This window comes from Gobio gobio, assembly GCF_949357685.1.
Source record: "Gobio gobio genome assembly, chromosome: 4".
Classification (NCBI taxonomy): Eukaryota; Metazoa; Chordata; class Actinopteri; order Cypriniformes; family Gobionidae; genus Gobio; species Gobio gobio.
In genome coordinates this window covers 46,070,679-46,085,901 of record NC_137100.1, presented here as the reverse complement: position 1 = coordinate 46,085,901, position 15,223 = coordinate 46,070,679, and the positions used below count along the sequence as shown (strand labels likewise).

At 39.0% G+C, this 15,223-nt stretch overlaps 1 protein-coding gene across 1 annotated transcript in view; it reads left to right on the top strand.

Annotated features, from left to right (window-relative positions):
- The window catches only part of trpm3 (transient receptor potential cation channel, subfamily M, member 3), a gene marked incomplete at both ends in the record, with an annotated part of 178,491 nt that overhangs the window by 148,867 nt on the left and 14,401 nt on the right, over positions 1-15,223 (top strand). The window contains 10 exon segments of the mRNA XM_079815722.1: positions 2,171-2,271; positions 2,507-2,641; positions 6,323-6,373; positions 7,532-7,567; positions 7,760-7,900; positions 10,000-10,029; positions 12,357-12,649; positions 12,990-13,131; positions 13,133-13,219; positions 14,665-14,868. Of these exon segments, the coding sequence (XP_079671848.1) occupies positions 2,171-2,271; positions 2,507-2,641; positions 6,323-6,373; positions 7,532-7,567; positions 7,760-7,900; positions 10,000-10,029; positions 12,357-12,649; positions 12,990-13,131; positions 13,133-13,219; positions 14,665-14,868 (1,220 nt within the window).

Genomic DNA, 15,223 nt, shown 5'->3' with positions numbered 1-15,223 from the left:
TTCCTGGTTCTATGAAGCCTCTCCCTCAGAAATACGCAATGGACTCAGACTGGTTAGCTGCCCTGTGAGTTGTTTTTCGCTAACCGCACGTTGTCTGGAAACGTCACGCCCCTTACCATTACGGGTAGATTGCTATACTGACTGTATAGCACCGTTAGTTTTGTCTTTATACAACGAGTTTAGCCAAATATCTGTTGCCAGAACTATGAGACCATTACAAAGACTAATCATGGATTACAGTGGCCATATCAAACACAGAACCATGTTTAGCGTGCCTGCATTTACACTGATCACTTTAACGCAAACAAAAACCAACATTCAAAGTTTGCTAGTGGGATTAAAAAGAAGTTTGTTGGTGTTTGTTGGATACATTTTAATTAGCAATTAGGTAACTGGCTAGCAGAGTTTATGCAACCCTACTGGCTGGCAGGGTTTATGTAAATTTTAAGGTTAGTGATGTCACTAATCCACGAGAAGCTCGTTGTAGTCCCTACCAGCCGTTTGTTGTAGTCCTTAAAAAGCAATTTCTTTAAAGGGGGGGGGGGGGCACTCAGTTTCAGTCAGTCTCATGTCAATCTTGAGTACCTATAGAGTAGCATTGCATCCTGCATATCTCCGAAAAGTCTTTATTTTTATTATAATTATAAAAGGAAGATGCGCTGTTCCCAGTCTTTCCGAAAAAAGCCGTGCGGCTGGGGGCGTATCGTGTGGGCGGAGCTAAAGAATGTCGAGCGCGCACCGCTGTTACTGTGTTGAGTGCGTCTGAAAGCTGCGTCATCCCTAAAAGCGGGAAAAAACTTTATTCAACATAAAAAATGGCTTTTAATCAGATACAGCCATACATCTATGATCCGGAATCAGACCCAGAGGCTGAAGTTGAACAGGAGCAGCAGCAAAAACGACTAGAGCAGGACATCTCTATGTGGTATAAGTTACACTAACTATATAATATGCTTAGCGGCTTGTGTTATTTACACATTTATACTTTAATTATATCGTGTGTGTGTGTGTTTACGCGTGGTTTGTGTAGACATGATTTGTAGTAAGCGGACTGGTTTTGCGCGTCAGGCTATTGTTTACATAGAAAGACATGGAATAGTAGCGCATTTGAATGAAGAAGCGCGCTTATTTAGTTCAACATATTTCCCCACTCTTTGTGCATAGTTGTTTGGAGTGCTTTTACAATACACAAACATACACATATAGTGGCCAGCTAAACAAATGTACACACTATACATCGCATGCTCCATTGATCAATACGTGATCATGTTTGGGCTACTTGATGGGCATAGGCAAAAACAGACATTTGAAGCAGTCTTACTCACTGCCTGCGGTTCCAACGTTGGGACCTTTATCGTTGGGACCGCTCCATCCTTCAGTATTAGGCGATTTGAAAATCCGGCGTCGAACTGGGCCTTGTTTATAAAACAATCGGCACAGAAATGCAGGGAACAGACATAAATATTTGCGCAACTCAGTTGCTGATCCGGAAAAGCAAATTCCATCCACTTGCAGTCTTACTCACTGCCTGCGGTTCCAACGTTGGGACCTTTATCGTTGGGACCGCTCCATCCTTCAGTATTAGGCGATTTGAAAATCCGGCGTCGAACTGGGCCTTGTTTATAAAACAATCGGCACAGAAATGCAGGGAACAGACATAAATATTTGCGCAACTCAGTTGCTGATCCGGAAAAGCAAATTCCATCCACTTTTGCCTTAACGCAGGGTTATTTGGCTCTCTCTCTCGCGCGCGCGCGCGCTCTTCCGGTAGAATTGTCCGTACGGCCCATACAAGGAAATTCCGCCCTGTTGACGTCAAGCGGACCCATAATCGAAAAAAACTTTCCGAAACTTATGACTAACAGGAAGTACTAATTTTGGCAAAGAAATACTCCCATCAAACGTCCACCTTAGCTTTTGAAACTGTGTCCATGTTTAGCATGGGAATCCAAGTCTTTAACAGTGCAAAAAGATCAGTATGCATGAAACAGCATTTCGCCCCACTTTAAATAAAAATATCTCCCTTTGAATTGAGCGTCGTAACTTTGCAGATGTTGTTTATGTTCATTACACACCCACTAAAGTTAAAAAAGTGAAATCATAATCAACCGCCCCTTTAAGCCTTTGTTGAACTACCCGTAATTATGTGCCCTTTTGCTTGTCTGTCCAGGGGCCAATGCATCAGCTCCAGATCAGCTGAGTCTGGCTTTGGCCTGGAACAGAGTTGACATCGCTCGGAGCCAGATCTTCATTTACGGACAGCAGTGGCCTGTAGGCAATATCCACTCACACACACTTCGTACCTCTGAGTGCTTGCAATTCTTTTAGGTATAGATACAGATATACTTTATTGATCAGAGGGGACAAGAAGCACTTCTGTGTACCTCTGACTCTAATTAAACACGGTAGCTGCGTTTCAAAGAGATTCAAATTCATGAAATCGATTATTTTCTGTGCACCTTTAAGCACCTATAAGGACCTGTAAGCTTTATTTATGTGTGGTCAGGTGGGCTCTCTAGAGCAGTCTATGCTGGACGCACTGGTTCTGGACAGAGTGGACTTTGTGAAGCTGTTGATTGAGAATGGAGTGAGCATGCATCGTTTCCTGACGCTGTCCAGACTTGAAGAGCTCTATAATACGGTAATGTAGCTTCCTTTTCTGTTCATCAAAGAATCCTGAAAAACTGTATCACGGTTTCCACAAAATATTAAGTAGCACTACTGTTTTTGAGCACCAAATCAGCATATTATTTTGTTAAATTATTTTTGAAGGATCATGTGACAGTGAAGAGTTATGGCTGCTGATCTACTTTGCCATCACAGGAATAAATTACACATTTTACAAATCCGAAAACCGTTAATTTGAACCATTTTAAATTGTAATAATATTTCACAATATTACTCTTATATACTGTTTTCGATCAAATAAATGCAGCTTTACAGTACTTCTTTCAAAAACATAACAAAAATCTGACCCAAACCTGTTTGTTCCCATATATATATTATAAATATTATAAATATTTATTGGTATATACAATATCCCTTTGAATGGTATATTGTGTATGTGTGTATATATATTAGGCATGTGCTGGTCTCAAATTTTCATGTTGCGATTAATTGCTGAAGCTTTTATCACGGTATACAGTATTATCGCGATATTGAAATATGTTGCAAAAAAAGTGTTGTCATACTATAACAGGTTTAATAACGTTCTTAAAACAAAAGTACCGAACATTTAAATACAATAAAGCAAAACACAAAAAAATTATAAAGTAAACAAATATTTAAAACAGATTAAAGTGCAAAAGAATTATAAAGAACAAAAGGTAACACTTTACAATAAGGTCTCGCTAGATAATGCATTAACATTAACAAAGAGCGAATAGCTACATTTTTACAGAAGTTATTCTTCTTTGATAACGTTAGTTAAAAAAAGCAACTGTTAGTTAATGTTAGCTCAGGTCTATTAAATAATACAGTTAAAATTTTTGGTTTTAATGTGTTATTAAATTGTGAAATTTACATTTAACTAGGATTAATAAATGCTTTAGAAGTCAGTTTGTTAATGAATGAACTAATGTTAAATAATAGAGCCTTATTGTAAAGTGTGTGACTGAACAAAGAATCAGAACATATTCAAACAATATCTAGGGCAAGTCTTTTATGCCGCGTTCCAGGCAACCCGTAACCCGTGTTTTTCCAACCTTCTACCCCTGAAAAAGCACTGGAATGGCAGTCAAACCAGTGACTTCCCACCCGTGAACTAGATCGATTTACTCCCAGTTAGGAGCTCTGACGTCACATAGCGTGCGAAGCAACAATGGCAGCCCCTACGGATGCGGTGTTTATGAAATTCGTACATTAAAAATCAAATTGTTTATTAAAATAAGGTATTTGTAAAAACTGCTGTTCACTCTTTTATATTTCTGGTTCGGAGTAATTGAACGGCTACAGGATGTCCAGTCAGAAAATTATGTCTCACACCAGTCCTTCAAGATTATTTATTCGGGTTTGTCATGGGAGTGTGTGTGGTTCTGTAAACAAGCAATATACAAATATAAATAAACATAAATGCACAATTACAGATCTATAAACAATCCTTACCTATTAAGAAGCACTTCACTATTAGTTTTAAGCAGCATACTAAATTGCACATTAAAGAAATAGCTATAAACCCAAATATATGCATTATAGACTCAATACAATGTTTATGCTATCGCACCGCCAGGCACGTAGCGTTGACAGCGCATGCGTCTAACTTGTATGACCAACATGCTCGTACATGTTCCCTGAGACACTTTAAAGTCTATACAATATAAGTGCAGCATCAAATACTTACTGATAAGAACACAGTGAGATTATATGGCATTAATACAAGGTATTTACGCAACAACATAATGTGCAAACCAAATTATTACTGTAAACATACACGAATGCCGCGGTTGCGCTCTTTCATTTCTCTTAGCAATAATCACGAATGACGCGAAATACTTACAATCAGTTGCACGCACACACACTCCCATGACAAACCCGAATAAATAATTTTGAAGTACAGACTGGTGTGAGACATAATGTTCAGACCGGACATCCTGTAGCTGTTCAATTACTCCGAACCAGAAATATAAAAGAGTGAACAGCAGTTTTTACAGTATTGCTCCAACGTTATTTATACGCAAATGTTATGCATTATCAGCAGCTTTTCTAGTGTTAGCTAGTTTTCTGACCATTGAGTGCAAGAATAAATGAATACCAAATAGATTTCCAAATATACAAATAACGTAAAATAAAAGGTATAACAGCTTCTCTCGCCTTATGCGCCGTATAAGTGGTTTGAAGTCGTAACTTACGGGTTCAAAAACCTGCCTGGAACGCAAACTGGAACGAATTCAAATTATGGTACTTTCCCCCCTCATATCCCCCTGAGACAAGAGAATTGTGCATTTTATTTCTGGAAAAAATCCTTCGATGACGCAAATATCGTCATTTTTACGTCATCTGAGGATTTTTTGGCCAGAGGCTAAAGACTACAGCCACTAGATGGAGCTGTTCCGCATGTTATCAAACCGCCCATAGGGGAGAGATCTCACGCACAGAATGTAAGACACAGGCGGCCGCAAGGACAATCATCATAACGGAGCGCGGTGCAGAGTAAAGGGAGTGTTTCAACTTTTCAATGAATTCCTGTGATAGTTTAGCTTCCATATGCGATCAGAAAACGTGCCAGACTGGCGCTTAACGTTACCTCAGCTCAGCTCAGACTTTCATTCGGCTCACTCACACTTTATTGAAAGACACGTTCAGTTTTTAATTGTAGTGTTTATTCTCTAACTGAACGAAATGATTGTATTACTATAAAGATCAAAACGACAGTGTACGGAGTGGCTTTGTAGGGCAGCGAAGCAAGTGCATTCTGGGAGTTGTTGTCTTTCATCCACATGAGACAAAAATACATTTTCTGTCTTTTCTCAGTCTAGAAGGCACCAAATTCAAAAATAATTTCACATTTCTAATGCATAAATGACCCAGTTTAAATACAAAGCTTAATGCTACTGAAGTAACCCTTTAAGTATTTGGTTATGTGATGAGCACCCTAGTGAATACAGAAAACTGGTTTGTCAACGAGGACTACCGGGGAAACGGCTGCATTTCTGCTGTTCCATCAGCGCCCTCTGCTGTCAGAGAGTGAATGCGCGTCTCCTGCACTCGTTCCGCCATGTGCTCATGCAAGTTTTGTTTACATCAGTGCGTGTTCCCCATTGACATGTTGTTCATTTTAAACGGTTGATGGGTAAAGTATTCTTAAAATGCATTCTAAGAAATTTAAATAATTCGTAATAAATAATTATTCATGGTATTTTGAAGTGCCCACGATAACAATATCGTGCATTTTCATTATTGTGATATATTGAATTACCGTCTAATATATATATATATATATATATATATATATATATATATATATATATATATATATATATATATATATATATATATATACACACACAATATGCCATTGAAAGGTTTTGTACGGTTTGAAAATATAGGCTTATGCATTAAAAAATGTTTGTCACTCAGTCCAATAATTCAGCATTCAGTTATACAGATAGTGATATTTAAGGATGATATCAGGTACATAGCCCATTCATAAAGGGATAGTTCACTACTTACCCTCATGTTGTTCCAAATCTGAATGTTTATTTTTGGGTGAACTATCCCTTTAAGGTAACAATTTCACATGTTATCATTTGTTTCTGAATTATTGTTTGCAATTAGATGTAATTGATTATTAAAGGTTACATTTGTTTCTGTTTCTCTTTAACAGAGGCATGGTCCATCCAACACCTTGTACCACCTTGTCAGAGATGTGAAAAAGGTAAGAATTCACTGTGCGTGTGTTTCTGTGTGCATGTGTGTGCATGAGTGGATGTTAGAGTGTGTGTGTAAGTGGTAGATTATTCTTGGATTTCTGTTGCATATTTAGCAAAGGTGTCTCACCTGCTTCTTAGCCTGACAGCGAGATTTGGCGAAATAGTTGCTTATTTTGTTTCTGTCTGTGTCCTCTCTGCTTTTTTAGTGGTTTTCAGACTATAAAACATTCAGAAAAACGGGTTTGTTGCTTCTTATGTCGCTTGTGTATAGTTAGTTTTTCTTTATTACTCCTAAGTGCATTTTCCAAGACATAATGGGGCACATGGTTATCTTCGTTTTGCACTCTGGTGGTTTTCATGGTCTTCTTGCAGTGACATTTGTGCATTTACTGCAATTTCCACTTAAAAAATTGAAAAGAATAAATGCAGATACACCATGAGGTTTTTATCTCTTCTCTATGTAAACTTTGTATACTCTACTTTGAAGGCTCAAATCTGCTTGTCCCGTTTAAATGTCTTTGGATGTCACATCAACTTACTCTAGTACAAAATGTCTTTAATTAAATGCAGTATCACCTATGATTCTGATCAGCCTGTTGAAACATATTGTGGTATTTGCTGAGGTTGAAGTAATTAGCCCAGCTTAGAGGATCCATGGTGGCTCTGCGTTGATAATTACAGAACTAGAGCAGAGCATAGTTATCATATAGTCTGAAGGCTGGATGTGGGATGTAATTTTGCTAAGAGAGATTTGCCTCGTAGATCTAATGAAAGGAGGAATCTTAGTTCTTCATGTTCTCTTCATGTTGTTAAGTCTTACAATCCAAATGTCGACACCCTGATAAGGGTCTCTAATTGGAAAAGCTCACTAATGTCGGCATAAACCTGCAGATGAGTTAAATCATTAAATTAACAACTGAGGAATCGTTTCTTATCGCTTTCCCCTGATCTTTCTTTGTCCCTCCCATTATTAGACTCCATTCTCTCATTTTCACTCACATTCTCTCGCCTACACTCTCTATTGTTTTTTGTAGAGAGGTTTATTGTTTTCACGGTCAGTTCATTATGACACCAAACCCTGATTCTAGACTTGCTTGGTGTCAGTGGGATGTTTGTCCCTTTAATATGATTCTGTCTCACTGACCTTGTGTGTTCTTTCCAAGCAAGAATATCCAGGGTTCAGTTGGATCTACCTCAAGGTGAATCAGACAATCTTATTCAATTATCTTGATTCCTTCTAGCAATATGTCAGTGTGTTTGTGGAGTGAGAGCGGATGGGTGTGTATGTAGTTGAGCATGTGGTTTGTGTCTGACTTCACCGTTTGTCATTTTCATAGTCATAACTGTTAGCACGGGTTCGGTGTTGCCATAAATAACCTTTTTGTCTCCAGGGTAACCTGCCCCCTGACTACCGCATCAGCCTGATTGATATCGGATTGGTAATTGAATACCTCATGGGCGGAGCCTATCGCTGCAATTACACCAGGAAGAGATTTCGGACCCTCTATCACAACCTTTTTGGACCCAAAAGAGTATGTTATTGAACCTTTAAAAAAATAGCATGTGGCTCTAAATCAAATCAGCATCATACCAAACTAAGATTTTAAGAACAAAGTAATATAAAGTTGCTATGTTACCAGAATATAGTCGTTATGTTATAAGAATACATTTGTAATGTGAGAATAAAATGGTCATAAACATAGGAGATTAAAGGCGCAATAAGTACGATTTTTGGATTAAAATATCTTGATGGATAAAATTACTTGAAAAATGTTTTATATTGTAATGATGTTCATGGCTCAGGGAAGAAAGAAGGCAGGAACTGGCATGTTTATACAGCTCAACATGGTTGGTCTTATTGTTTGAATCGCTTGTTTTCTTGATTCACCGTGAGTACCATGTTTGTACCATGCCTCCGAAATACTATTTTGTCAAGTGACTAACATAAAACCCAGAAAGAGCTTTATTTGTAGTAAGCGGCAACCTTCCGGTCTCTCTCTTGAATCCAACACGGAAGTGACTTTGCAATTCATCGACTGGCTGCTAAAGAAATGCTCCAAAAGGGAGTCAATCCCATAGATTGATCCCAATTTTAAATAGCTTACTGCAATGTGTAAAAGGTGTCACATAGCAGCCACTGAACTAATGCACAGAGTAATGTTTCAACACACTGAAATTTATTTTTAGTATGATTGTTTTGACCAAGTAAAACAGCGTTGCGTTACCCGACAATTTTAATTTAATAGAAAAAGTGACCTGCAGGAGTAGTAATTCAGCACTTAGAATTAGAATGTCATTAGAATAAAATAAAATAATGTGATTTAGGTGATCAAACATAATTGTAACAAAGTTTACATTAAACGTAAATTTAATCGTAAAATAAACATAAACAACAAAACGAAAGGAGCGACAGCGGCCAACTGCGGCATATACGTAAGTGTAATAAAAAAGCAACGTGTAATACATTAGCTCATCCATGAACATGATTTCTGCCTGTCCAGTCCTGTAGCGTTTGCCTTTCATCGGCTGTGGAGGTGAAGACTACAACTACCATGATTCCATGCTCATTCACGCTGTCATCAAGCTACGCCTTTGTTATTGTTTTGAATAAGCGGCAAAACTTACATACTGTGCCTTTAAGAGCAAAGTATTCTATGAATAAAGTAAAATTATATAATGTTAACTTTTGACTGTATTTTGTTTAACTTTATTCTCAACTTTTATGATTTTCTCATAAACTATTACGAGATTCTTAATTCTTACTTTTTTTTAATATATTATTATTATTAATATAATATATTACGAAAGTCTATATATATTTTTTTTTAATTATTATTTTTTATCATTGATATTATTAAAACAACTAAATAACACTATAATATGTTCAAACACAAGATTATTTTCTCAGGTTCCCATAAATGAAAACAATTTTCCAATGCAATGTAATGTGTTAAGTATTTTATCAGCATGACTCACCTGGGGGGAAAAATATTTCCCATCTGAGCTACCACAGAGATGGCATATGGAACTAGCACAAACTAGATACTCAGTGCAGAGCAAATTTCCATATAGCGGCACTGAGTAAACAGGAGTCAAGACAAATTCTCAAGCCACTGACACCTGGATGATATCTAATTTTCTCACACATTTTGAACACCTCTGAAGGCTCAGGCATCTAAGCCACAAATCTCAGCCCTCTGACGCACAACGGATTTCAGAGAGTGCAACTGAGAGTACATGAAACACCTCTGCTCCATCATGCCAATGTCACATGAGCATCTTATCGGTAATAGTAGTTAGTCAGTACATGATGTCTGAGAGTGTGTATTCTTGAATCTAGGCATGCACTTAAATATTGTGAGTACATATTATCTTACATGAACATACACACATACATTTACGTATGCGGCTGTATGAGCTTGAAATAGATCAGACATCTGCGGTGCCACCAGAGATATGCTCTAAATGTATCATTGCATAGCATGAAGAATCCTATCTACTCATTAAACATGCCATGTTTTCACGTGTGAACCAGAAGGATGGTAAAACAATTTGGAAAATGCATAAATCAAATCTAACTTGTCTTGTTATTTTTGTCCTGTATATGTTTTTATTTGTGTGTGTGTTGTAGCCAAAAGCCCTGAAGCTGCTTGGAATGGAGGTGAGATTTATTTCTTAGTTTTATGTATCCCACTGCTTTCCAATAAAATCCCCACTGAGTTTCACTGAAACGCTTTCTTTAAGCTCTCCTTTGATTTGGAGGGTTAGATTTAAGTAATGAAGATTCACAATGAAAATGCTCCTTGTAATGCATGTTCAGAGGTTTTTTTTATGAAAACAATTCAAGCATTATACACTGATAAAATGCAACACTTTTGTTTTTGCCCCCATTTTTTATGAGCTGAACTGCATTGAACTCTATGTACACAAAAGCCTATTTCTCTCAAATACTGTTCACAAATCTGTTTAAATCTGTGTTAGTGAGCACTTCTCCTTTGCCGAGATAATCCATCCACCTCACAGGTGTGGCATTTCAAGATGCTGATTAGACAGCATGATTATTGCACAGGTGTGCCTTAGGCTGGCCACAATAAAAGGCAGTTTTATCACACAGCACAATGCCACAGATGTCGCAAGTTTTGAGGGAGCGCCGTGCAATTGGCATGCTGACTGCAGGAATGTCCACCAGAGCTGTTGCCCATGAATTGAATGTTCATTTATCTACCATAAGCCGTCTCCAAAGGCGTTTTGGCAGAGAATTTGGCAGTACATCCAACCGGCCTCACAACCGCAGACCATGTGTAACCACACCAGCCCAGGACCTCCACATCCAGCATCTTCACCTCCAAGATCGTCTGAGACCAGCCACCCGGAAAGCTGCTGCAACAATCGGTTTGCATAATCAATGAATTCCTACACAAACTGTCAGAAACTGTCTCAGGGAAGCTCGTCTGCATGCTTGTCGTCCTCATCGGGGTCTCGACCTGACTGCAGTTCATCGTCATAACCAACTTGAGTGGGCAAATGCTCACATTCAATGGCATCTGGCATTTTGGACAGGTGTTCTCTTCACGGATGAATCACGGTTTTCACTGTACAGGGCAGATGGCAGACAACATATATGGCGTTGTGTGGGTGAGCAGTTTGCTGATGTCAACATTTTGGATTGAGTGGCCCATGGTGGCGATGGGGTTATGTTATGGACACAGAACGCAGGTGTGTTTTATTTATGGCATTTTGAATGCACAGAGATACCGTGATGAGATCCTGAGGCCCATTGTTGTGCCATTTCATTCATGACCATAACCTCATGTTGCAGCATGATAATGCACAGCCCCATGTTGCAAGGATCTGTACACAATTCCTGGAAGCTGAAAACATCCCAGTTCATGCATGGCAAGCATACTCACCGGACATGTCACCCATTGAGTATGTTTGGGATGCTCTGGATCGCCGTATACGACAGCGTGTTCCAGTTCGGTCAATATACAGCAACTTCACACAGCCTTTGAAGAGGAGGGGACCAACATTCCACCGGCTACAATCAACAACCTGATCAACTCTATGCGAAGGAGATGTGTTGCACTGCATGAGGCAAATGGTGGTCACGCCAGATACTGACTGGTTTTCGGACCCCCCCAATACAGTAAAACTGCACATTTTAAAGTGGCCTTTTATTGTGGCCAGCCTAAGGCACACCTGTGCAATAATCATGCTGTCTAATCAGCATCTTTATATGCCACACGAGTGAGGTGGATGGATTATCTCGGCAAAGGAGAAGTGCTCACTAAAGGCCGCTACGTACCCCTCAAGAACAGAGAAAAAAGTTCTCGCTCCCAGGGCTGCGAGAACAAAATGACGTCATTTTGTTCTCGGAGCCCTGGTTTGGGAGTTCTCGTTTGAGCAGAACTTTTTTCTTGTGGGTGTCTGAGAACTATTGTGTGATTTGTCAGAATTTTAAAGTGGGCGGGGTTAATGCGGAGAAACGGAGATGTTCGGCACCTGCTTTTCTCGTGAAGTATGGAATGTACTGGCCAGAACGAACTTTTATCTTGTTCTTGCCACCTCGAGAAAACAAACAGAGTATGTACCAAGCTTAATAGATATAGACAGATTTGTGAACAATATTTGAGAGAAATAGGCCTTTTGTGTACATAGAAAAAGTCTTAGATCTTTGAGTTCATGATTCAGCTCATGAAAAATGGGGGGGAAAAAACTTAAGTGTTGCGTTTATAATTTTGTTCAGTGTAATTACCTACAACAATCTTTCATTTGTGTTTACTGGTCCACTTACTATTAATAACCACATTTAGACTAGCTACTTTATTGTAAATTATATATTATTGTTATCATTACAATTATAGGGCAAAATAGGAGAATAAAGTACCTATAATTTATATTCTGAATGTGTTTATTATTATGATATAGGAAAATGTTTAATAATTATTATGTATATATATATATTTTTTTAAATCTTTGCCATGATAGGATGACATGCCCATTAGGCGAGGGCGTCAGAAGACCACACGGAAGCGAGAAGAGGAAGTAGACATTGACCTGGATGACCCAGAAATCAATCACTTCCCTTTCCCATTCCATGAGCTGATGGTTTGGGCAGTGCTGATGAAACGCCAGAAGATGGCTCTGTTTTTTTGGCAGCATGGCGAGGAGGCCATGGCTAAAGCACTGGTCGCATGTAAGCTCTGTAAGGCAATGGCCCACGAAGCGTCAGAGAACGACATGGTGGATGACATTTCACAGGAACTCAATCAGAACTCAAGGTATGAATGTAAACATACAGTATGTTATGACATGGTTACTTCAAGAATGAATGTTCACATGAAGATTTTACCTGCATGTCCGGTTCCCATTGCTGATGAGTGTACAACTCTAGGGTGGGTTTGTTTGGGGAGACCATCTGTTATGTGCCAAACTGGCATCCCATCAAAGGCACAGTGACTGACCACAAAGACTCCTCTAAAAGTCTAATCTGCACCCTTTTCTCTTTGTATTTGAGACTAGCTTATTCTGCTTGTATACCTAAAACAAGCTGTCTTGTGTGCTTATGTACATATGAATGTATCTTTGGCACTGAAACATCCCATCTTTTTTTTTCATCAGGGAGTTTGGTCAGCTGGCTGTTGAGCTGCTCGATCAGTCCTATAAGCAGGATGAACAGATGGCCATGAAGCTGTTGACCTACGAGCTGAAGAACTGGAGTAATGCCACCTGTCTGCAGCTGGCAGTGGCTGCCAAGCACAGGGGACTTCATCGCCCACACCTGTAGCCAGATGCTTCTCACTGACATGTGGATGGGACGTCTGCGCATGCGCAAGAACTCTGGCCTGAAGGTCAGATCTGGGAGAAAAAAGTCAGCATGAAATAGAAATTCACCTAAATGCATCTAATGACCTTATTGTGAACACTTCATTCATGCTTATTTCATTGAAAAAAATTGGACCTCGTCATTTTTAATCACAATGTCATAAATGGTTCTTCTCACATTCAGATCTGCCTCCATCCAATCAGCAACTGATAGATAAAACCAAGTCCCAGCCATACAGCTACATTTTACTCGGATATACATTACTATACTAAATAATTTATCTCTTGCTACTTCTGTTACATTGCGACTGTAAAGATGTATATTCAACAGAGTATGGTATTTGTGAAATTGCCTGCCAAAGTGAGTCTTTAATGGGCGAATTTTGTATTTACAATGTCCTCATCAACATGAGGCCAGAAACTTGCATGTAGATGCGGTTTGAGTACTCTAATAGCTTTCTTAATCATCTCTAGTCTAATTATCATTCTTACTCGAGAGACACCAAAATGACAGGAATATTTATTGTCGGGAGATGTGCAAATGAAACTGGTTGGCCATGCAAAGAAATTTAATTCAGAAAATTGCTTGTTTTTCATGATGGCAGTATCCAAATTTGGACATTTACAAGGTTTCTGGTGTCAGTGCTGGTGTCAAAATCAAGCAAATAGTGTGTTGTACATGTTGTACTTTTGACTTTTGAAGAGGACAGTTGGCATACTAACTTCAGGGTGTGAATGGAAATAGTTTGCGTGCTCTCTGGTTTTTTACACTGAATTGTCCATCAAAACACATCCTTAAACCTTAAAAATGTAATACCTGTTGATGAGAACATACGTTGTTCTTGTTGCAACTCTTTTTTACCTTTAATACTTAATTACATTAAACATTTACTAAATTTTTTAAGTAATTAAGTATTAAATGATATTCAATATGAAACGTAGTGCAGTAAAAAAAAAAGTACAATATTATGCTTTGGAATGTTTCGGAGTAAGTGTTTTCCAAAGAAAAACACTCTGATAAAGTACAGACACTTGAAAAATGTACTTAAGCAGAGTAAAAATACTTCACTGCTGTCCTGGCAAAAGGGGGTCCAACCCGGGTACTAGCAAGGTGCAGCTAATAAAGTAGCCAGTGAGTGTAAACAGTCAAAGCTTCAACCTTTAGACATATTCTCAGACATATACTGTATATGTCAGTCTCTAATAAAACAGGCTGCGCAAAGCTCCTCCTTGCGTTTCGCTCACTTTCTGCATGGTTTATTTCTGCCTTTGGTGCCTCACCGGTGAGATTGGTGTTTCATATTTCACAGGTGCTATTGTAGCGAGAGAGAGAGAGAGAGAGAGAGAGAGAGTTATTTCATCATCGCAAGAATTCTGTGACTGGAGGATCTGGTCTACTGACTACTAAATAATGAAAAGTATCAGTGGATTTTTTTTTTCTCAAACTCTGTTTTTTTGTTTTGTCCACCAGGTTATCTTGGGCCTACTTCTCCCCCCTTCCATATTGAGTCTTGAGTTTAAAAATAAGGACGAGATGTCATATATGCCTCAGGATCAGGACACTTACCTGCAGGAGAAGGATGTGGATGAACCTGAGAAACAAGCTAAAGAAAAGGAGGAGGAGGACATGGAGTTCACAGTAAGATCTTACTGTGAGACGCAGTACAACTCCGTGGTGAGAGCACCCACCTTAGCCTCGTCTCTTAGCTTGTAATCTAACACACTCGGGCACACACACGCACACACACTTAGGCACATCTGCTCTGCTCTGTCCTCAACCTGCCCCCAATTTGGCCTCTTAAATATGCTTCGGGGTTTTTTTTCTCGAGTCCGTGGCTTCTCTTCTTAGAGATCCGTACCAACCCTGCCATTTTTCTGACCTCCCTGCCCTACACCCCTCTCCCACTTCGCCCCTTTCTCTTCGTTCCTCGTTGTCAAAGCGAAGACGCGTGGTTGTGGAGTTGTATCGTGTCTCCGTCTGCCTCTGTCCTTGTCTCTCTGTTTCTTTTCTTTACGCTAGGGTCTCGTCT